The 24,468-nt window shown below is 41.4% G+C and overlaps 1 protein-coding gene across 1 annotated transcript; it reads left to right on the forward strand.

Moving 5' to 3' along the window:
* Nucleotides 1-1,268: 1,268 nt before the first annotated feature.
* On the forward strand, nucleotides 1,269-24,354 carry aldh1l2 (aldehyde dehydrogenase 1 family, member L2). The gene is made up of 23 exons (XM_035146860.2): nucleotides 1,269-1,496; nucleotides 4,590-4,734; nucleotides 7,658-7,892; nucleotides 9,752-9,917; nucleotides 10,194-10,295; nucleotides 12,417-12,506; nucleotides 12,917-13,051; nucleotides 13,129-13,254; nucleotides 13,370-13,461; nucleotides 14,560-14,707; nucleotides 15,806-15,925; nucleotides 16,029-16,156; nucleotides 16,855-17,005; nucleotides 17,099-17,169; nucleotides 17,265-17,370; nucleotides 17,570-17,657; nucleotides 19,157-19,250; nucleotides 19,354-19,453; nucleotides 20,068-20,166; nucleotides 20,300-20,465; nucleotides 21,140-21,245; nucleotides 21,335-21,534; nucleotides 21,661-24,354. The coding sequence occupies exons 1-23, from the start codon at nucleotides 1,449-1,451 to the stop codon at nucleotides 21,714-21,716; spliced, it is 2,772 nt and encodes a 923-aa protein (XP_035002751.1). The 5' UTR covers nucleotides 1,269-1,448; the 3' UTR covers nucleotides 21,717-24,354.
* Nucleotides 24,355-24,468: the final 114 nt, after the last annotated feature.

A 24,468-nucleotide genomic window follows, 5' to 3' on the forward strand; every position in this document is an offset into this window, starting at 1 on the left:
GTAAAAATACAGACCCAATACAGACCATCTCTAGCACTGCAAAACGAAGTGCCATCAATGGTTGAATTTGTCTATAATTAAGTAAGGTCTCGCCTTCGATTTGGCGCTATACAAATAAAATTGAACATTCTTAATCTATAAATATTAACAAAGTGCTTCACAAATGAAAAACACAAGTAAAAATACATAAAAGTAACATAAAAACTAATTAAACACAGTCAAAAAATAACAAATAAAAGGATACAAACACTAAAGGTGTGACAGAAAATTAAGCATGAGCCCTCATTACAAAGTAGCAATTAGGTGAAATCAGGGAATGTGGCATGATAATTTAAGTACGTTTGAAGCTTTGATTTAAAGGAAGCTATACACCTGCTGCTGTAGGGTGTTCCAGAGCCTCAGAACTCGTATTTCAGAAGCTCTGTCCCACTAGTCTTCAGCTAAACATCTAGATCAGTTAAAACGCCCCTTGCAGAGGATCTCAAAGTGTGAGCAGTGACATATGGGGATAAAAGATTTGCATTATACTGAGGAGTCGGACCACTGAGTGCCTTGTAAGTAGTCTTCCAACCTACTGTCCGAAGACGGTGTACAGATTTTCTAGTCAGGCATGTTGCAGTAATTCAGGTGTGCTGAATGTTTGCTTCAGTGTCTTTAAATTTAACAATGTTCTGGGAATGTTCCTTAAACACGTTTGCTTCCTACACTCACATGCTGTAGGACAAGCTGTTGGCTACTTGCGGTTCCTGACACTTGTATAAATTCCCATGTGGGTTTTTTGTTCGTAATAAATTTGATTTTGTTTTTTTCTGAAAGAGGTTGAACAATATGTTCAAATCATCCAACAAAAAGGCTGCTAAAACAGTGAATATCTTATATATCTTGTATATCTTTTTCACTGTACATATTCTCACACTGCAAATATTTGTTCCTGTTTTAACACCGGATATATAAGTTTAATTCACTATATATTTCCTATATTTTACTACTTTGACTCTTTCTGCTGTAATACTGCAAATTCCCCCGCTTTGGGACTAATAAAGGATTATCTTATCTTATATTGTACAACACCCCTGGCTTGTAGGTTCCTGTATGTTATTGTATATAACCCCATGTACACGCTTTTTTTGTTCTGTTCCTCTTTTAAAATAAAAAAAAATTAAATAACATAAATTCCCACGTGTGACCGCGCGCCAAAGGAGGGGGGGGCGGGCGACCACCGCGTGAGCGCGCACGCACAGTGTGGAGCGCTGGGTGAGCGGCACGTTACGTGTCCTGTCGCTGACAGACTGTGTGTGTCGAGCCCAGACCGCTGCCCTGCCTCTGACTCTTGGAGGCAGGTGTGTGTGTGTGACACTGTGTGTGTGACAGAGTGTGTGAGATTCCCTGCAGCGTCCGGACAGGTTTTTTTAATCCGTAATTGTTTTTTATACACAAACACCGCCATCATGTTGTGGACAGCGAGTCAAGCCTTACGGAGGTTCTCCACGTCGTCGGTGAGTACCGCTGCATGTGTCGCCCTTTCTGCAGCACTGTTGTGTTGCATTGACACAAATACCGGTGGTGACACGGGCACTGGGGCTCGGTGCGGGTCCCCGGGGCTCACTCCAGCTCCTGGTCTCCATGAGTCTGCTGGGAGTGTAACGTGATGGAGTCCCGTGTGAGTGCCAGGGTGCCACGTTAGCCCCCCTCTGCCTGCTCTGTACTGTACAAGCGGAGGGAGGAGTTGCATCAGCAAAGCAGCTCCGCGCCGTGGACAGTCAGCGGCTTATCCTCCCACAGGACCGCAGACACACACAGCAGCAGCAGCCGTCCCCGGCGTCGGCAGACAGGGCTCCTGCAGGAGGCAGCTGCTGCGGATGCATGTCTTTGAATGCATCGCGGGGCACGTTGCAAAACGGTTGCAGAGTAGACCGGAGACGTTCGCCTCGTGCGCCTTGACAGCACCATTCATCTGCGGGACCTGAAACCCGACACCTGCTTCATTCACATGTACTGCGGCACTCAAACGCATTTCAGCCTGTCACTGCGGGTGAGCAGTGCCTCAGTCCTATCTCCGAGGCTGGGAGGCAGGGCAGTTTTACTTCCAGAGCACGTCTAAGTTGCACAATGATCAAATGGAACTAGAATAAAAATACAATGATGGTACGATCTTGTCAAATAGCTTAGTTAAAGGCACTTGTAACTAAAGTTTCCAAACTGGTTTTAAAAACTGCAGTGGATGGAGCATTCCCCAGACCATCAGGCAGTTGGTTCCAGTGCTGTGCTTCATATATTGACTAAAAGCCGTTTCTCCATGTTTAGCTCATCCCTTGGGTACCACTAGCAGACCACTCCTTAGTAATCTCAGATGTTTCCCAGGGATAACCATACACCACTGAAATGACTTGTCTGTATTTGGTAGCAGTTCCATTCAGAGATTTAAAAATGAGCAGTTAAACCTATTTTTAGTTTATATATATATAGATATAGATATAGATATAGATATAGTTTGTCAGCTGATCTGTCAGTTCAGTCTTTCTGAAAGCAGATGCCAACAGTTTGCTGTGTGGCTGGTGTTCCCTGCTTTTTAATCTTTGAAAATCACATGAAGGGTTAATAACTTTGAGTCTTGTACTGTTGGTCGGATTAAAAGAGATCTGAAGATGTTACAATGGGAGACAATTTGTGGTGAAATAGTTTGCTGCTATTTAGGCAGTTCCCAGTACACCAATTGACGGAGAAGGGGAACAGGGACCGACAGGGACTTCTCCACTGACCAGGAGTGGTCAGTTAGTGCAGGTCTGAGACTGGGAAATGCTGGTGGGTATAGGCCAGTGGATGTACCATCACAGATTGCCTCCACCACCCGAAGAGCAGACCTGGTACTTTTTAAAAACTGACAGTATTCAGTCCAAGGGTTCGTTTTGTGCAGTCTTTGAGGTGCCTTTGATAACGGTCCTCAGCTGCTCCTCCAGCACGCTGTCTAGTGAGGCACCAGGACTACTAAACCCCTGTTTAAGGGTCCAGTCTCATCGTGGCCGCGCAAGGCATTTCAAAGGCCCCACAGAATTTAACGCAGTCAATTATCTTTAGTATAATGTTCCTGTTTTTATCCATCTTTTCATTGTGTTTCCTCACCCCAATCCTTCGTCCAAGTGCGTAGCGATGTCAACTCTGATTAGCATGGCTAGCTTGACCGAATTTTCCATGTGTGCCCACGTACATTCATGCTTCCAAATCTTTTCAGATAAATGTTTGATGTTTTTTTACTCCTGTAGCAGTCCATGTCGGATCAGTTCCCACCGTTTTAAAAAGTAAGCACGGGAAGCTAAATATAGCGTTTGCACGACTGCACCCAGCTAGCCAAGCATATCTGGTGTACCGATTACGGGAGAAGAATGAACACTTCACTTTTTTCGCTGGCCTGTTTTTGGATTTTTATATTGTGATGATTTGGCCCATGCTCTTTCATTTGTAGTTTCCCCGCTAAAGTTCTCCTCTCAGTTTGGGAGCAGCTTGGATCCTTGGTCTTGGTCTCTGGGCTGCGGTATGCGGCGGAACAAGGCTGGAAAGCAGTAGTCCGCCCAGTGGAGGTTGGCTGCAGGGGTTTTATTGCAACATTCACCATCAGGTTGCTCAAAGAGCTAGGAAACCATGGACAAGGTCTGCGCCAGACTGTTAATGAAACATCACAGACTGCAAAACGCTGCAGACAATCGCTCTGGATCAGGAGGAAAGACCCCAACTGGGCCCCAAATGTTAGGGACACACACCCTGGTCTGATTGGCCTGTGGTGGGCCTTGTGATCAAAAGGCTGAAACATGCGATGACACTAGGTCCACAACTGATGATATGTCTCCTGGTGGTTGCTAGCATCTGCTGGTGATCCCTGGAGATTGGCAACTTCTTATTAAGCTAGTATGGAAGACCTACAATTGTGTCCTATGTTCTTAAAAATGGAGGTTAGGACAGTAAGTTTTCCAACATCTGTTTGAAGGTGGAAAAGAGGATATCTGAAGTCAATTCACACTGTTGTGTCTATAAGTGCATCAGACAATTTGAAGTAGTGTGCCTTTTGCTGTAGTTTGACTCTGTTTGACTCTATCAGCAAACCTGAGGACTCACCTCCTGGATTGACTTTTAATTTATAAATCCATCCATTTCATTTCTCATCACATTTACTGTGTTTTTACATTTAGGTCTGAAGAATAAAGGATACTTTACTCCCTCGAAAAAAGCAAATGGATAACCCATTTATGAATACAAGTTTGGGAAAACTGCATTCACATTATGCTCCTCATATATGGAAAAGAAGATACATATTTTTCCCTCAAGCAGTTTAAGTCTTTTCTAAGCAATGTTTTATGTAATGAATGCACCTATTTCTCTTCATGTCATTTTCTTGAGTCTATTTTAGTGAGATTGTTGATTCGTAAATTTTCGAAGTTTTTTTTATTACATGGCCTGTTTTGGATTGTATTCACAGGAAACCACTAAGGATGAGAGCTTTTCCTGATGAAATAGAGTTCTGTGTATAGAAGGACCCCATGTGAAGAAGCCCCAGTGCAGATGAGTAGGAACTAAGGTGTTTTTTTCTCTTGTTACAGCATTATTACCAGAATAAGCTCAAACTAGCTATAATTGGCCAGAGCCTGTTTGGCCAGGAGGTGTACAGCAACCTGAGGAAGCAGGGTCACAGAGTGGTGGGTGTCTTCACTGTGCCTGACAAGGATGGCAAGGCTGATCCCTTAGGTGAGTAAACTCTCATTACCTCTGTGATTACCTGTTGGTGCTTTGGTTTTCTCCCTGTTCTGTGCATCACTAGACTGCATGCACTTTTACTGTCTTCCTGCTCCTTAATTTTTTACTGTCTTCCTGCTCCTTCATTTTTTGCTGATCGGTTATCTGGTCTCTGTTTGTTGGCATCTCACAGCCAGAATAAACCACTGTCTGAGTTCATACATGAAACTGATTCTTTAAATCCCTAAAGCCCTCTGATTAACTAACTAGGCAACAAAAGATGTTAGATAAACAGTGTTTGGACTAACATTATTTCCAAATGAGTCAGATCATGGACTGTCTCTTATAAGAACCTTTGGTAAAAATAGTTTTTTTATTCCAGACAAAATGTGTTCATAGTACAGTGTATTTGGTACCAAACAAGCTTTAAATGTGGGGACAGATTTGTTGTCTTACATTTGATCATGTCGCTTCTGATCAAAATTAAACTTGGTATTCTCCAAACTGCTCACATCAAATCAATGAATTAAACTCAGTCTTTCTATTTTTGAACCATGACCCTGAAGGTCATATTTGGAACAAGATGTTCCTTAAAAAAAGCTTGTGTGTGTTGAACTAGTCGACAGCTCAGTTATTCCAATTTTCAGATGCAGACTTCTAATGTTTAATCAAACTTTGCAAGTTGGTGTTCTTTGTTGTGGAGGCTCTGTATATTTCCTGAAAATGTACATCAGAACATGTAGTTGAGATGTGCTTCAGTATTGTCCATATAGAACTTTAAAACAAAATCAAATCTATCAATCAATCAAATTGTATTTGTATAGCCCATTTCTAAAACGTAGAAACCTCAGAGAGAGCCAAATGTGAGGGGTCTGTCTCCCAGGAAGTACAGAAGTGCAATCGTCAACAAAACAATAATATTTACAACATTAATGAGAAAAGACAATGTCCAACATGAGACATGTATCAATGTTTTAAGTATTTATATAAGAGAAAATGTCTGAGTGATGAAGGGAGCAGCAAAGAGAGTTGTAAAGATAGAGGTTTTGCCAATAATGGTAGTATATGTGAGTGGGGACATCTTATATCTAAGCAATCTAGTTGTAATCATCCACTATCAGCTGCCACCACGATCCCGATCCACATGCAGACATATAATCGTTATTTGTTTTTCTTGTAATTAACAATTAAATACATGAATGTATACTTATTCTAAATATAAATCAAATAGATACTCTTTAAATTGGCTTTAATATCCATATTAATACTCACTGAATATGAATACTCAATACTTTCGCCTAAATCCTATTTGCTGGTCTGCTTATAAATTTGTATTGGTTTTTGTCGTCTTCACTGACTTCACTGATGATGTTGTCAGTTTTGCATTTGTTAAAAAAATTATTGGAATTGCCAAATTAAAATGAACATTTATTTAATGCTGATGTCAATTTACTTGAGCACAAACATATTTTGAAAAAGAAAATGTTAATTCTTTCTTTGATTAAGTAGTCTCTTTTACAAGCATATATATGTTACAGATTTCTTTTTAGATATGGGCCCAATTAGTCAGTTGACCAATGAATTAGTCTTTCACTAGTTTTGTACAAAAGCTGTCAGACGTGATGGACCTTGATGATCCTCTATCCTCATGCGGTTTCATCACAGGCCTGTGCTGAGGTAGATATGTGTTGACTTGACAGGCCTTTATTGTGTGTCAGCTGTGGGAAAGTGGATTAATTGTGCAGGGAGAGGCCCCATGTGGCCTGGAGACACAGCTCTGAAGTGCAAAGTTGGGACTGCACACATTGGTATGATGCAATCTTTGCAGGAAGCATCAGCAGCAGCTTTCAGTCTCCTGAGTGTGCAGCCAGCATTCATATTTCTCCTTTCCTTCCAGTCTTCAACATTTCTCTGATGTGTCCACTTGATTTTAGATTATTATAGATAGATTTTTTGCATTTTAGTACTTTAACAACCAGGGGAGAGGGTACATACAAGACTCTGTAATGTGAGAGTGCAGAGGGCTGTAGTTTTTTTTTTCTCTAGCATGATGGTATGTGCAGTATATTCTCATTCAGTGAAGATGGATTGTAGATTTAAGTACACACTGCACTTACGTGGTTTACCAAATATCTGCTAACTAAAAAAAAGAAAAAGTGAAGGCTATTGAAATGTTGTTGGTGTGGAAACAGAATGTAGCAGGACTCGTCAGTCAAGTGTTAGATAAATATCAAAAACATCAGAGAAGTGTCTCATCCCCGGATCTGAAGTACCTGTTCTAACTGCACTCAGGGTTACCATGGTGATTTTAAGGGGTTATACTGAATTAGACATTTCACTAAACACGACATCTCCCTAAACATGATGACACTGCACTAAGTACGACGACATTTCACTAAACACGACATTTCATTTGTTGTTTGTCATTGGACAGAAACTTAGTCAGTTGAGAGTTTATTCAGTGCATGTGTTAAGGTGGGTTGGTGCTGGATTGGATCAGCCGGAGGGGACGCTTTAAACTCTAAGATGCTGTGATACTTTGTCGGTCAGGTAACTGACAATGATGTGGGCATGTGTTGAAGTTAACAGCTACACAGGCGTCACTAGGTATGTTAACTGGCCAATCATTAACACAGTTGCCTGTCCAGCACATACTTCTCTATCCAAGAACGCAGCTCTGATAAGAGAGCACTTCTGATTCATTTCATTTAATTTCAAATCTCTCCCTCCTCCCTGTTTTTGTCAGACCTTAACTGTTCACATCAAAACATGATTATATATTCTTAAAAAAACCTGTCAGCATTAAGGTCAAATATGGTTGGTAATGATTTTAGTTTAAGACTTAATATCCCTGTGATAGAGGAAGGGAATGAAGTGAGAGGTCATCACCCTGCAGCCTTCTTTATAAAATAGAAACTCTCCTTTTCTCTGATAGCGGTGGCGGCAGAAAAAGACGGGACGCCGGTGTTCAAGTTCCCACGGTGGCGAGTCAAGGGGAAACCCATCCCAGAGGTGGTGGAGGCCTACAAGGCGGTGGGCGCCGAGCTCAACGTCATGCCCTTCTGCTCCCAATTTATTCCCATGAACATCATCGACAATCCCAAGCACGGCTCCATCATCTACCACCCCTCCATCCTGCCCCTGCACAGAGGAGCCTCGGCCATCAACTGGTGAGAGAAAGGGGAAGTGGCAGCTAGGGATGGGATCACTTTACGGCCATGCTATTCTAGCATTAAACTGTTAACCTGCAACTTCTCTGCTGTCATTACTGTTTAAAAGGTACATCTTGGGTTTTGTGTGTTGATGAGGTTGGGAGAAGAGGGGAAGATGTGGAGATGACAGATAAACTGTCTTTGATGCTAGAGTGATGTCAGACGAGAGCTTCTGACATCTCACATTACATTGGGCAGGTCCTGATGAAGGAAACATTAATATTGACACAGTAATAACACAAATAAATGAAGAAATGTAGAAAATACAACAACAAATACACATGAATACTTCAATCGCTGTTTTGATCACCAAACTGTAGTTCATTTATGTATCCATGGGTCATTTATTTATGTCTTTATTTAAAATTTTAGCTGTTTCAGTCCTCCTCTGTTTAAGACAGGAGAAAAACAATAAAGAAAACAATGACATGGACATTTTATATTAAAATGTGACTAAAATAAAACACAGACAATAAGAAAAAAGCCATGAAACACTGCAAGTAAAAGGTTGATCAAACCGGTTGCCTCTAACTCTGGGTTTTGGCTGCCACAGTCTGGCTTGGTCTGGTCTGACCCGTAATCTGTGGTGGATAACGTGGGCTCATGTCAGTAAACCTTAGATCAATATTACTCAGTTTGTCAGTGGCATTAGGTAGTAAATGTGATTCTTCTTCACGGCAATTCATCATTTGCCATTATTGTGTAACTGTCGAATGTGGCTGCTGTTACGTTTATCCTGTTTTTTGTCCTTTTGTCAATGGCATCTACGAAGCTAAAGATAAACGTCATTTGTATAGTTTACGGCCCTGTTTGCCAGGTCAGAGCAGAGGAGGAGGGTTCGCTGCAGTCTGTCTGGCAGGAGGTTTAAACCAACTCTGTTTGACCTCCTTGTTAAGTCGGTTTTCTTATCAGCCCCTGGTGCTTGCGTCTGTTCTCCACCCTTAATATCTCTCTGAAAAAAACAGCTTCCATTTGTTGGCGGCTGTGAAAACACAGCTTTAACTGTTTTTATTTCCTTTAAAGGATGTGAAGCCCTGCCACTGCTCTAGAAGTTACTCCCAGAGTAAACCAGGCTGTTAGGACATTAGTGTAAGAGACTAAAAAATACAACATTGCCTGAAGGAATAGTTCCTATTTACCTTATTATTTTTGTCCTTCCCAGAGTTGGATGAGAAATTAAGAACACACCCTGTTAAACTGGCGAGAGAAGGCAGTTATCTCAGCATCGATTATAGGAAGAACCAGTTAGTTTAGCTCTGAGAAAGTCTTAATGCCAAACTGAACAAATGGTCTAACAGCTTCAATTCTTGTGGACAGAAGTGAGAGTAATATCGACCCACTTGTCTAACTCTCAAACTCTTCTTTTAGATGCAATATGTTCTTTTAAGTTGTGGGATGTTCCTACAACATCTGCTGAGATCAATTTGACTTGTAACATGGAAATAGTGACGATACCCACAACTGTAGTTGGACCAATGTGAACTTTCTCTTGCTAATCACAATGTAACAATGGAGATATCTTCAAACAATATTGGAACCATCTACAATATGATTTCAGTTAAATGTATATTTCCTACAATGGCTGGCCATGGGCTTTCACATAATTATGTGAAATTATCCAGTTACCTAATGAGCACCTATGGTAGGCAGCTTGTTTTTCTCACAGTCTATCAACAGGTTGATTTTCACCTCTTATCGCTTCCGTATCTGCTTCTGCTCCATTTGGTCAGGTTTATGGCCAACTCTACATCCCTGTCTGCTCTAAAAATAGTATGTTATGGCTGAGTGTGTGTGTGTGTGTGTGTGTCTGTCACCAGGACCCTGATCCAAGGCGATAAGAAAGCTGGTTTCACTGTGTTCTGGGCCGACGATGGATTGGACACTGGACCTATCCTGCTGCAGAAGGAGTGTGCAGTCGAGCCCAATGACACCGTGGACACACTATACAACCGTTTCCTCTACCCAGATGGCATCAAGGCAATGGTAACCACCTGGAATTTGATATTGGGTCAACATGTCCTTTTGTATTATCTAAGAATTGTAATCAGGAGTTATATTAATGAAGAACAACTGTACTTCAAATCCATAAATCCATTAATCATCCGTGACCTGTTAAGACAAGTTATTAGTCCATATTCCTGACCATAATGGCCAGTTCCCAGACTCGGCCTATTCTGCTAAAATCCAAGTCAAAGTCCACAGTTTGTGCCTCACTACCAGCTGTTGCACCGCTGACAGAGATGCCATTCTCTGCTCTAGGTGGAGTCCGTTCAGCTCATCGCTGATGGAAAGGCCACTCGAGTTGCCCAGACAGAGGAAGGAGCCAGCTACGAAGGCATTCAGAAGAAGTCCAATTCCAAGGTGAGAGGTCTCATTCTACTGTATCATGATAGGAATATGTTGTGGATCCTTGTATAAGCCTCTCATAGGCTCCAGGCTAATTTGACTGTTTGCTGTTTTGTTTGGTTACATGCACCACTGAAGCCCAACCCAAATTAACATAAATGGTTTTAAATGGCATTAAGGTCAAGACAAACAGGCCTGAACCACATAACCTCATCTCTCACAAGACAATCTGCAAGACAATTATTGCTGTATATATGCCAATTAAGTCTATTTTCTATGTTCTTTTTGTTACACTTTTTCACTGAAAGAAAAAGTCTGACAGAGATGAAATTGTAATGATAGATGTACTATCATAGTTGTAATAATAATATATAATAATAGTAATAATTCATAATAATGTCAGCAGTTGATCTTCCTTGGTTCTTCATCTGCACATCTCCAGATGGTTGTTTCAAACAGTGTTCAGTTTATCATGGGTTTATAATGGGAGTTCCCCCGGCTGCCTCGGCCGACAGCAGGACTCACCTGATCCAGCCCTAACTTTAAGCTTTATCAAAAAGGAATGTTTTAAGTTTAACCTGTTGGCCTCCCTAACCCAGAGTGGGAGCTGGTTCCACAGGAGAGGAGCCTGGTAGCTGAAGGCTCTACCTCCCATTCTACTCTTATAGACTCTAGGAACCAAGTGAGCCTGTATTGAGTTAGCAGAGTGACAGTATGGTACTGTGAGCTGAACAATGGACTGAATGTAAGGAGGATTTTTAATTCTACCAACACAAAGAACACAGAAACATCCCAGCAGAGAGAGTCTTTCTATACTGTACATACTAGAAGACAGCTGTTTGCTTTTATGTTAACTAGTGCAGCACAGATTCTAAAGATGGCGGTTTAGAAGGGCCTGTTTGCTTGGCTGGCCTGTGGTAATGCTGCGGAGCTACTTCAAAATTAGTCTTAGTCATTAGCGAGTCCTCCTCAAACAGTTCTACAGTATACTGTTACTTTTCATTGATTGTATGCTGGACATTGTGTGCAGAGCTTTCTATAAACAGGGTGAAGTTGGAAAACGTTGTGTTCATCCTAACTGGTATATGTGCAATGACTGTTTCATAATCATGAACAGTAATAAAGTAAATTTAGTTAAACTTTATGAAAAAAATTGTGTTCAAGTTGGACTTTAACAAGATTAATGTTGTGCTTTTACTTTGAAGACAAATTGCCAAAAAAAAGCAAATGATTCTATGAATGTTGTTGCCATGCAAGGAGATCAGCACCAACACGTGAAGTCTGTGTCAGTTTGATATGGTGAAATGAAAATAATCAAATTATCAGAATGACCTGGCGGCAACTTTCTTAAGCAGTTTAATCCAGTTGTTGACCACTGCTGTAGTTAACCCAAGTATGTGGAGGAGGACATGTTCAACTTGGTGATATTGAATTTTGAACATGCGTCGTATCCAAATCGTACCAAATTTGACACTGCACTTGCCGGGGCCACTAAGAATACACATGTCAAGTGCGAAACTGATAAGATGAAGGAGTTAGTGATATATGTGTTCCACATACAGACAGACTAACAGTTTATGGAATTAGTAGGTAGAATTATAAAACCTACAAATAATGATTTGTGATTTAATGTCTATTAACTCAGTAACTATGTTATACTGGAGATTGATTCTCAGTCTGTAGTGTTCATTTCACCAGTGTCAGTAACAGCATTTGCCTTCATCTTGTCCCCCCTGATGTATTACTGTAAATCTCATGTCTTTTCAAATTTTTTCAAATTTTCATATTTATTTCTTAAATAAGTGAAAAAAATAAACAGCTGCCCAGGAGCACACCACTTTCATTCAGTCAGCAGCATGGGGATTATCTGTTAGCTCAACATGTTGCCCAGAGCCAAATATGTATCAAGTCAGCAAGTGACGGGCGTTAATCTTACAAGTAGAGTGATTGCGGTGGTGCTGATTTCAGCTGCTCTCAGGTTTGTCACTGGCTGTGTGTCTCAATGTTCTATTTTTACTCCACGTGTTACTCAGCTAGTGGCAGCCAGCTGTTGGGCTTCCCTCTCATTCCCAGAAATTAAGTTGAACTGGTCTGAACATGTTAACATGTTGACTCTGTCTTCTTCTTGTCTCACAGGTCAATCTGGCCCAGCCAGCTGAGGCCATCCACAACTGGATCCGCGGACATGACAAAGTCCCTGGTGCCTGGACTCTCATTGGTGGTCAGGTGTGTTTCCTGGAACTCACAAGCAAAGAAAAAAGGACACTTAAGTGTCTATTGCAAAGTTGAACTGACAGATTTACAGCTGACATTCAGCTCCTGGAACTACAGTACTCAATTTGCTCAAAGTGTTCACAGTTTTGGCATTAAATTGTTCTAGCTTCTTAAATTTGTGTTGCTGATTCTCTGTCTGTTATCAATAAATAATTTTCTTCTGTCATTTATAAATAAAGTATCCATTATTTTCCATAGAAGTGAAATTTTAAGATCTTAAAACAGAGCATAGAACATCTTATTAGTCTCTTAAGAAGTAAATCTAAGATAAAAGCTAGTTTGGCATTCATTGACTGCACAATAATAAAAGTAAAGAAGTCTCAATGCATCCATATAAAATATCTGACTGTGTTCTTCCTCAGTCTGTGACCCTGTATGGCTCGTCTATGTTAGGGGGGGCGGTACCAGCTGGTCAGCCCCTGGAGATCGATGGAGCATCTCAGCCTGGCCTGGTCACCAAGAACGGGCTTGTCCTACATGGAACTGATGGGAAAGCTGTGAGTATTTTTGCCGTTTGTCACTGTCTCCTCTTGTCTTGTTGCTGCACTATATGAACTCTGTGTTTGGACCTCAGCTCCTGGTAAGGAGCCTGCAGTTTGAAGATGGGAAGATGATCCACGCATCCAAATACTTCTCTTCTGGAGACAGTGCCAGTGTGGAGCTGACTGATGATGAGAGGAAGATGGCAGAGGAGATCAAGGCAAGTAAACCATGAGAATCTCTAACCTAGAGTTGGACTTTGACTGTAACATCTCTCTGTTTTAGTAACTAAAGCAGGTTTGGATACTGTGTAAAATGTATCTTTTAAACCACAGAACATCTGGAAGGGTATCCTCAGCAACGTCTCAGCCATCGAGGACACCACAGACTTCTTCAAGTGTGGAGCTGCCTCCATGGATGTGGTCAGGTGAGGGAGGCAGACAGTACAGTGATTGGACATAAATAATTGACCTGTTCATTTTAGAACAGATGACAACAAATCCCTACATTGCACATAAAATGAAGTCATATATTTTAATGCAAGTCTAAAGTTTCTATTTTCAAGTGTCAAGTGAACTGAAGTCTCACTTGAGGCTTCAAGTCGCAAGATTATCTCCTCCAACACATCAGAGACTGCACTGACCTGTCTCTCTTTTTAACCCCAAGTGTCTGAGTTCCTTTAAAAGCGCTACACAAATATAATGTATTATTATTATTATTATTATTATTATATATTTGTTTATAAACAGTGTATCTATCTAACATTTTTATGACCATTTTTGTATTTTTGTGATCTGTATTCTTCTGTATCCCCTATCACCATGCTGTCTAAATTAGAATAATCCTTGACATTTTGATTTGTTTTGCTTGAAGTTATTGGAGCTACAAGGCAGCCATTTCCCACTGTATGTCACCAGAAATGATGGTTCAGTACATTCAGTACCATAGATATCTGACTTTTGAAATCCAACCAAAAGCCCATGACATTAGAGTGGAACCACAAAACCTGTATAATATCCTTGATATAATAATTATAATCATATTTTAACGTTTATTACTTATATTGAAATCTTGAATAATATTTCCCCATGAAAACACTGCAACATGTAGGTGTGTGGCAGACACACAGCAGTATCTGAGAGACCGTTGAGCTGACAACACACAACTAAATCATTCCAGTATTAACTAGAATCAGCGCCTTATGGTTGTGTCCATCACATATCGACCAAATTATAGTCCGTTGATCCTTGAGTCCAAGTGACTATGTGCCAAATGTTTCAACTTCTTATAAGGTCCCCGTTTCTCTTGACTGATACTGAGTAGTTGAAACTTTATTGAATTAACCAAACAGCTGAGGTTGCCAGGAGCTTAGAAAAAAGTAGCTTGCGTGTTGACAATCAACCCCTGAAAACAAGGGATATTTGGGCTGAAATATGGAATTATAAACCTTAAAAGCCCTGTAATCCTAGAGGACTAACTGTGTTGCTTTAAGCCTTTGGTGAAGTGTTGGTGTGTTTCTGTCCAGGCTGGTGGAGGAGGTGAAGCAGAAATGTTCTGGTGTGCAGCTGCAGAACGAGGATGTGTACATGGCCTCTACCTTCAAGGACTTCATCCAGATGTTCGTCCGCAAGCTGAGAGGAGAGGACCAGGAGGAAGAACTGATTATCGACTATGTGAGTCTGAGCCCCACTTGTTGTTGTGGCAGTATTCCCTGCACATCCCACACTCCCTCTCAGTCACTCATAATAATAAGAAGAAGAACTAAGTCTGAGTTGATAAGGTAGGTGACACCTCTGTCCCCTGGCAGCTGTTGTTCAGGAAATAGAGTGGGTTGTAATTTGATTCTAAAATCTCCTTGGGCAAGATAGTAAACCCTGCATTGCTGTGCCGACGTGTATGAATGGTGTGATCAAAGAAATCGCTGGGTATGGAAGTGAATGGGTGAATGCGACTTGTGCATTAAAGTGCTTTGATAATACTGGAAAACATGTTCCTGTTGAGGACCTCAGACTTAGATGTGAGTTGATAAGAGGAAAGTAATTCAGAAAGTGTGGGGCCACGAAGTGCTTTAAAAGTCATAGATCCTATCATGGATTCTGTGACAAACTGGTTGCCAATGTAGAGACAATAAGAGGAAAGTCACACGATCTCCTTTTATAGGAGTCTAGCTGCTTGCAGTTCGAACTAATTGAGGTATAGTTTCCTGGAAATGCCAGTTATATTACAGTTATCTAAACAAGAAATGAAAGCATGTACGATGGCTTAAATAATGGAAGCAGGATTAGACTGGACTAAAGTACTGACTTGAATCTTAAAATGGAGATTTGAATCAAATAATACACCAGATTCCTGACAGAAGACTTGGTGTTGACTCTAAATGATTTTAATTCTATATGCACATTGTCAGGATCTGATAAGTATCTCACTTTTATCTGGATTTAACTGAAGGAAGTTAGCAGACGTACAAGCTTGTGGGGTTTTATTGGGACATATATTTCTGTATTATCAGCATCAGGATTGTAGTTAAGGCCACACCTATGAATTATCTCACCTGGTAGGAGCATATATAAAGGAAAGAAGAATTGGTCCCACATTGTAGCCCTGTTGAACCCCAAAATGTTCAAGGGAGGGTATGAAGTGTGCTCACCAAGAGTAACAAAACATTTGTTGTTAGACAATTAGGAGAAGGGCCAATAATAGATAACAATAATAGAGAGATCATCTACATTGTAAGTGACACATATTCTATTCGTATTCTGCATTGTACCCAGGAAACCAAAGACGTGAACAACATGACAGTGAAAATGCCGCACCAGTGCTTTATCAACGGCAAGTTTGAAGATGCAGAAAACGGGAAGTCCTACAATACCATCAATCCTACGGACGGATCTGTGAGTGAGCTCAGTTAAAACATGCATACACACATCAAGATGCTTCTGATGAACAGTCTGATGCACATAGGGACTATATGTGACCGTCATGTCCTTCACCCAGGTGATCTGTAAAGTGTCTTATGCCTCAGTGGGGGATGTGGACCGGGCAGTGCTGGCAGCGAAAGAAGCGTTTGATAACGGACCTTGGGGCAGGATGAACCCTAGAGATAGAGGAAGTCTGCTATTCAAGTAAGTAGCTCCACCTAGAGGACAGCAGTAAGACTTAGACTCTCAAGAACTTCATGCCATTATTTATTTAAAAAAGGATTGAAACGGTTTTGTGGTGCATTATTAGGTCACAAATTAATTTTACATGTGGAAAATACAATATTACATGTGTAATGGAGGTTTTCAAATGAGGGGAGTAAGATAAATGGTGAATGGTCTGTATTCATATAGTGTGTTTCTAGTCTTGATGACCACTCAAAGCGCTTTACAGTACAGTTTATTGACATTCACACACAAATTCATACATCTATGGGCAGTACTTTTCTATGGGGTTCAGTATCTTGTCCAAGATACTGGCCGAGGAAAAATGTATAGCTTCATGGCAGTAGTTACTCTAGTTTGGCTGCTGATGGAGGCACTTAGGGAACTTTAGCTACTTCTTCTCTGAAATATAACAGCGTCAGATATAAATGCACAGAAATTTAAAACAAATTTAAACTCAAAGCTTCCTGCTTCCAGCTTGGCGCCACTTTTCACCAAGTGTAAAATCTGGTGGGATCCTCATGTTTTTAAGTTTCCTTCAGTATCCCAGTGACCCGGCGTTAATTACCTGTACATCCAACCCAGCAAACAGCAGCTGATAACAGATGATTAACCTACTCAAGTTGCAGCTCACAGTGTAACATTACAACCTGTGGCCTCTGACCTCCTCCATCAAGGCTTGCAGACTTGATGGAGGAACACCAGGAGGAGCTGGCCACCATCGAGTCCATCGACTCAGGGGCTGTGTACACACTGGCCCTCAAGACCCATGTCGGCATGTCCATCCAGACCTTCCGCTACTTTGCCGGCTGGTGTGACAAGATCCAGGTAGGTTAACGTTCAACAGATTTTCCGCGTTTGCACAATTTGAAGGTATTACAATCCTCAATGATGAGACAAAGAGACTCTTGTTCGTTTCAGGGCAAGACGATCCCCATCAACCAGGCCAGGCCCAACCGCAATCTGACCTTCACCAGGAAAGAACCTCTTGGGTAAACCCACCTATCTATAAATCGGTATTCATTTATTTATATGCAGGAAGTTATACTGAAAGCAGAACTGTCTGTGTTTCTTTCTTCTGTGACAGTGTGTGTGCCATTATCATCCCATGGAACTACCCTCTGATGATGTTGGCGTGGAAGAGTGCAGCCTGCCTCGCAGCTGGAAACACACTCGTGCTTAAACCGGCACAGGTGAGTACACCATATAAACACACAACATAAATACCCCCCCCCACACACATATAAAACACAGTTCAGAATCCATATATGCATATAGATGGAAAAGTGTCACTGTGGAAATGATACATTTAGTGAATGTCACACACGACCTGCCTCCTCAACTTATGTCTAGTTTAATTCCGAGGGTTCTTATATCTTCTATTATTTTCAGGTCACTCCACTGACAGCACTGAAGTTTGCTGAGCTGTCAGTGAAAGCTGGAATTCCTAAAGGAGTCATCAACATTTTGCCAGGCTCAGGTAGCACAAATGCATTACCATTCGTTTTGTTGTCCTTGATGTCATTAGGTCAAAGAAACATCAGAGAGACCATAAGATGTTAAGTGAATGTGACTGATCCCACTGTAGACGAGTGGTTTCCAGCATTGATGCTTGTTCTTAGAAAAGAAGGAAAGTCTACATACAGGGTAGACGTCTGTAATGACTGCTGTCAGTAAAGAAAAGATTTCCCTTCATCTTCATCAGTCAGTTGGGCACAAAGATGTAAAAAAGTCACTGTGTTGACCTTTATGTCTGGAATGGAATAATCTTCTCTTATGTAGCATTCTAAATGCACAATTTGAAGAATAATAAGTTCCATGTGCAGATCAAACCAACAGTGAACGTCTCAGTAACATGTACTGTGTGTGTATCCACAGCCTCGTGTATCTGACTCCTCAGAGACAAAGAGCTCCATTGTTTCCACACAACTGTTAAAAACACATCAGGGACTTTCACTGTTGCACTGGGTGACATGTTCCTTCATCACCATGAACACACACACACTCAGTCTCGCTCCCCCATAGACTACAACACCAAATATGGATAAATTTGCCGCTGAAAATAGTCCCCCATTAAACCCACGATTCTCTCCAGTTCCTAAAGCTGCTTTCAGACATGCACTGAACTCCAGATAATCTTCTGACATTCTCCAAAGGGGCTGTATGTGAGAATGCAAATGTCCAAGTAAGAGGCTCTGGACTTCCTCTGGATTTTCTTCTATCAGTGCACTAGTAGAAAACGGAGAATGTCCGAATGAACCCATGTAAGAAAACAGCAGGAGATCCTCCTCAGAATTTGGGCATGTTGGGCATGTTAATCTCGTTCCTAACACGAGACAGAGGCAAAGATGAAATAAATAAAAAGAATACAAATATCTCGGGATGAAAAAAAAGGACCGTACATGTAGAAGGCACAGACGAAGATGTCAAGATAGCTTTTGGTAATAAGAGCCGACACTGGTGTCAATGTGCTGTAAACCAAAAAACACATGATCCCTGCAGCAGAATTAATACGTTACTTCCTGCCTCTGCAACCTGCACCACCCCTCACCTGAACACTCTGGAGGTTTGTGTGTTCAAGTCTGAGCAGAGAATCTCCTGCTGTGTTGTTCAAGTGTGAAATGTACACTGGAAAAATTGTGGACCCAATTCTGTGGACATTCTCCAGAGTTCATGTGTAAAAATGGCATAACAAAGAACATAGGGAACATCTGAAGCCTTTTTTTTCTAAGAAAATATATGTTTATGAGGTTATTGTAAAGATTAACATCTTCTGTAGGAGACAGTGGGCTCAGAACTGAGAGTCTCTGACTGAGTCAGGAAGCAACGAGAGACAGTTTGGTTGATGTTACCTTTCTGTGACATTTATATGTTGACTGTATAAACATACATCATAGGTTGGTAGAAACAGAAGAAGTGCTTTCATACTTCTGACTCATCTTCCTAATACACCCCTCCTAATCCCCTGCTTTCGTCCAGGTGGCATGGTGGGACAGCGTCTGTCCGATCACCCAGACATCCGCAAGCTGGGCTTCACCGGCTCCACACCTATTGGCAAACAGATCATGAAGAGGTACAACCTAACTAACTCAATGCTTTATGAGCTGAGGTGAGTGTTCCATGATTCTTCATGCTCTCTCTCTCTCTCTCTCTCTCTCTGTGATCTCTTGCTGCAGCTGTGCTCTCAGTAATCTGAAGAAGGTTTCACTGGAGCTGGGAGGGAAGTCGCCTCTCATCATCTTCAGTGACTGTGACATGGACAAGGCTGTTCGCATGGTGAGAGAGCTCTGCTGTCAAAGAGAAGTATCCATACTAACTTGCACCTTTTGGTACTTAAGGCCACTTTACAGAGTTAAAAAAAAAACAAGGACAGTAAGTAATAGTAGAAGTGCCTGCTGGGACAATAAATAAACCAGTGGTTTTAAAGCCTTTTTAAACAGGTGGGTTTTGAGGAGTTTTTTAGAAGTGTGCGCTTCAGAGATGGAAGTTACATTCTGCCTCTGTCTGCTGCTGCACCACCCCTCACCCGAATCCTGCAGTGGGTTTGTTTCTGTTGTGAACGCGTCTGAGCAGAGACTCTCCCACTATGTTGTTCATGTGTGAAAGGCCAACTGCGGAGAAAGTCTGGACCCAATTCTCCTCCGCAGGTCATGTCTGACAACGGCTTTAAGGGCAAATGTGAATACACAAAGTTTTCAATCTTGTTTTTAAAAACTGAAATGGATGGAGCTAAGATCCTAAGATCATCAGGCTGTTGGTTCCAGTCAGGGATCAAACACAGGTTTATCCTAAACAAGTGACACATCCACATCTAGTTACATGAATAGTGTGGCGCAAGTACCATGCAGTTAACTCTGTGTGTGTGTGTGTGTGTGTGTGTTGCTCCTCAGGGAATGAGCTCTGTGTATTTCAACAAAGGTGAGAACTGCATTGCCGCTGGACGTCTGTTTGTGGAGGAGTCCATACACGATGAGTACATCAGCCGAGTGGTGAGTGAGAAACCACCTCCTCTGGGAATAATGGAGCGCACACACACTCCAACACTTGCAGATACATTTACCATGATACATAGTGTCAGTTTGAGCTGAAGAAACGATGCTAGTTGTTTCTCTTCCCCCGAAGGTGGAGGAGATCAAGAAGATGAAGATTGGAGACCCTCTGGATCGCTCTACGGACCACGGCCCACAGAATCACAAGGCCCACCTGGACAAGCTGCTGGAGTACTGCGACATTGGAGTGAAGGAGGGGGCCACGCTGGTGTACGGAGGCAGACAGGTGGACAGACCAGGTGGGACGAATACAGAGCCTCTGGGAGTCATTGGCTGTGTCCAAAATCACTCACTTATCACTATATGGTGGTGTCTGAATGTTTAGTGAAATGTTTTCATTCCCTATATACTGCACTCATTGTTTCCCTTAATGAATCATGGAAAATAGTGTACAACTGATGGTGACTAACCGAGCAATATATTACACATACATTACGCTCGTGGTGTAGAGACGAGAGGAGCAAGGGCAGCCGGCCCGACCTGTCGTACAAATATAAATACAAGCACACTGCACACTGAAGGCTGATTAACCCTAAATGACTCAGTATAGATAGACTAGCACACTCACTAGCCTAGCAACATAAAAACGCTACATATAACCTATAATGCAAGACTGAAAAATACCTTAACTGCACTGGTAGTCACTCCATTCAAAAATAATATATGTTGTTATTAATGAACATGTTATTGTTTAGTGCTGAAATATTAGACAATTTTTAAAAGCCAAATTTTAGAACGGCAGTATTCTCTAATATCTGGACCCACAGTTTCCTTTCTCTGAGTCTCAGCAGAGTTTTTCTGTTAGCTGCTGCGTCCCAGCCTTGAGATGTGAGAAACAGAGAAGCTACTCTGGCTCCTCTTCCGATCTTCAGTTAGCATCAGTTAATCATTTTTATAAATATTTTCCCCTCAGGTTTTTTCATGGAGCCCACATTGTTCACTGACGTGGAGGACCACATGTTCTTGGCCAAAGAGGAGTCCTTTGGCCCCGTCATGGTGGTGTCCAAATTCAAAGATGGGTAAGTCAAGAACAGAGCATCTTGCTGTGGTGCTGTTGTACAATTTCGCTCACCAACTGCATTCTCTGTCCTCTTCGTCCAAATCACAGCGACGTGGATGGCGTGCTGCAGAGAGCCAACGACACGGAGTATGGCCTGGCGTCCGGCGTGTTCACCCGTGATATCAACAAGGCCATGTACGTGAGCGAGCGGCTGGACGCTGGAACAGTATTCGTCAACACCTACAACAAGACCGATGTGGCTTCACCTTTTGGAGGCTTCAAGCAGTCCGGCTTCGGCAAAGACCTCGGTGAGACATGGGGGTCGGGTCGTCTGCTGGTTCTGCTGTCCACTGCTCTTTGAAACTATGTGAAGCCTGAGTCATTCAACTAGTAAACTCTGACTGATAAATGTTTGTGCTCTGTCTTGTCCACAGGAGAAGACGCTCTCTTGGAATACCTCAAGACCAAAGCAATAACTGTGGAGTATTAAGCTTCTCCCAGAGAACTCTGACTCGCCTCTGGGGAGGAAGGGACTCATCTGTCTGCTTCACTTAGACATCCAGCGTCATTCAGTATTGCTTGTGGACATTGTGTGTGTGTGTGTGAGGGTGTACTGTGCGAGTGAGAGGAGTGCATGGACAGTTTGGACAATGTGACTGTCTGTCCTCAGCTGTCTGTGTGAAATTCACATAATGGATGATGGACATGCCAGGATATATCCACATAAAAACCATAAAAGCCTGAGCTGGACGTCTCAGAGCTGAGGAGCCTCTGACTATACCGTCAACATTTAGTGTGTTTCACTTCAAAACACACTCGCACATTTCCACCTGAAATCTATTTTCAATCACTAGCTAGTTCTTTATAGAATTTGAAAAATCTCTTCTTTTACTCTTTGGAGTACTTTTGTAACTTCTTAGAAACAAACATGGATCATAGATAGACTGGTCTGACCATGAATGTCGTCATGCTCACACAGGACTTCAGTGGCAAGCTACATAACCATAGAAAATAAACCAAATAGGAACTCAGTGGTGAAGCTACCTTTCATAAAACTACCAGTGCTTTGGACAGAAAAGATTCTCCACGGTGGGAAAGCAAGGCTCAAGCTAAAGCTGAATCCATGATCCAACACTGTTGACTGTTAAAACAAATCATCTTGGCTCCTAGTTGACTTACTAGCTTTTTTGTTTTCAAAGCTTTGAACTCCATCATTAGTTCATTGTTAAATGTGACCAAACGTTTGTTAAAGAGCCAGTAAGTGGACTTTGAGCTGAGAGTAAATTCAAAACCAGGTTGAACAGCAGATTCTACACCTGTGACCACACATCAACCCTGACATGCTGGAGAACTTGTCACATTTTATGGTTCTGCTACTCTTACTGTATCTGTAACAGGACTCTTATCAGTTCTGTTTGTTTTTTAAGATATATTTGTAAAATTGATCTCCCCAACTTCCCGTATTTTTACCGTGGTAGTTTGACTGAAGCCCATAAATCACTAAATCTGGCCCACTCTGAACACTACTTTTAATCATTTACCCATGTTTGTATAAATTAGTCAACTGCATGTGTGACGTCCAGGCTGCTAGCATATATAACAGTCGAGCTATGAGTTTGGCAGAAAAAAAAATTTGCCCGTCCCTCTATCTCCCTCTGTGTGATGGACTATATATGGATATTTTCCGATTTTGTTATCGTCCTCACATGCAAAAGACTTGTTGCGCTTATAGCAACGAGCATCGACAACTCCAATGAAGTATAACCACGCTTTGTAAAGGTGCAATCTCTCCCTGTGTGTATGTTGCACAGTACTGCAGTGTATGGGAGACAGTGTACCCTCTGGATTGAGAGTAACACATCATCGAAAAATATCTTCTCACATAACACGTATAATTTATATGCAGCAATGACGAATAGGAAATGTGTTTTAATAAATTTTCCAGCTTATAAGCTGATAACATCGGAGCTAACTGGTCTTGTATAATTTAGCAGTGGGACCCGTTTAACACCTGGGTTCAGTTCTCTACTCTGCTTCACTGTAGTGAGGGTAGGAGTTTGCATGCTGAAGCTCAGCAAAACAGACATAGGGAAGGTTTTCAGGTCAGGTCTTTAAAGTGACCGTCAAATAACCATTTCCATAGTCAATATAATCAAACACTTACACAGTATGAATGATGTAAGGGATTTTTGGCATTGTGATATGACTCACTGAACAAAGTCTTAATGAGTTCAAACTGACTTCACAAGAGAACCACTTTTTTAGAGTGATTTGCTACCCTGTTGGTAGGTTTGACCACAGTTTAGTTTAACCTTTTAAGTGAGGACTTCTCCAAAGTTCTGTAATAAATAATCTTTATTTCTCATCTCAACTTTGGCCCAGGGGTATTTGGATCTGCAAACCTAATTTCCACATCATTAAAAAAATGCATATACAGACAAATCTGTATGGTGTTAAAACACTGAAATTGTCATTACATTAAGCTCTGGTCAGATGTTTTGCATTTAATCTCTGCCACTTGTTTACACCGTGTCCTTGCAGCTGTCTGTTTCCACATCCTTAACTTTACACATTCATTTCTTCCATTTGTCAAATTTGATGTTTTGTAAATATTTTTTTAACAAGCAAAAAGGAAAAAGAACTATCTATCTATATATTTTTGACATTGTATTTGTCAGACAGAGGAACACTATATGTTATAGCACTAAATTATATTCACTCAAGACCTAGATGTTTCTATGCATCACTAATTTGAAGTTTTCTATTTGTCACATTTTGTCCGTGAAGGCAGCAAGGGCAACAGGAGCAAGTGTTTTCTTTCTCACTCTTATCCCCAATAAATAGTCCACTTTCAGCCGGTGATGATACACAATGTTAAATAAAGGTAAATTTGAATTTTCTGTGTGATGCTGCTGTTACATGAAAAATATACTAACATTCTATATTGACACTGCTCTTTCCAGAACTGCTGTTCTTACTCAGTATTTGCTGTTATGAGAGATCCTTGTTTACAGTGTGTTGTGGGAAAACATGTACATTATGACAGAACTTGATATGCACATGTCAAAGGGAGCACCAGCTCCTATTGGAGCCAATTGACACAATTAAATTGATCTGTCTCATCTCAAGCTGTGGCTAGATATGTTCTCATATTCAAAGACAGTATACTGACTACTTTCTACTAACAGGGATAACTGCCATGACACTGAACAATCTAACAATGGAAAAAGGAGCAATGTAGT

This window comes from Hippoglossus stenolepis, chromosome 22, assembly GCF_022539355.2.
Source record: "Hippoglossus stenolepis isolate QCI-W04-F060 chromosome 22, HSTE1.2, whole genome shotgun sequence".
NCBI classification, from domain to species: domain Eukaryota; kingdom Metazoa; phylum Chordata; class Actinopteri; order Pleuronectiformes; family Pleuronectidae; genus Hippoglossus; species Hippoglossus stenolepis.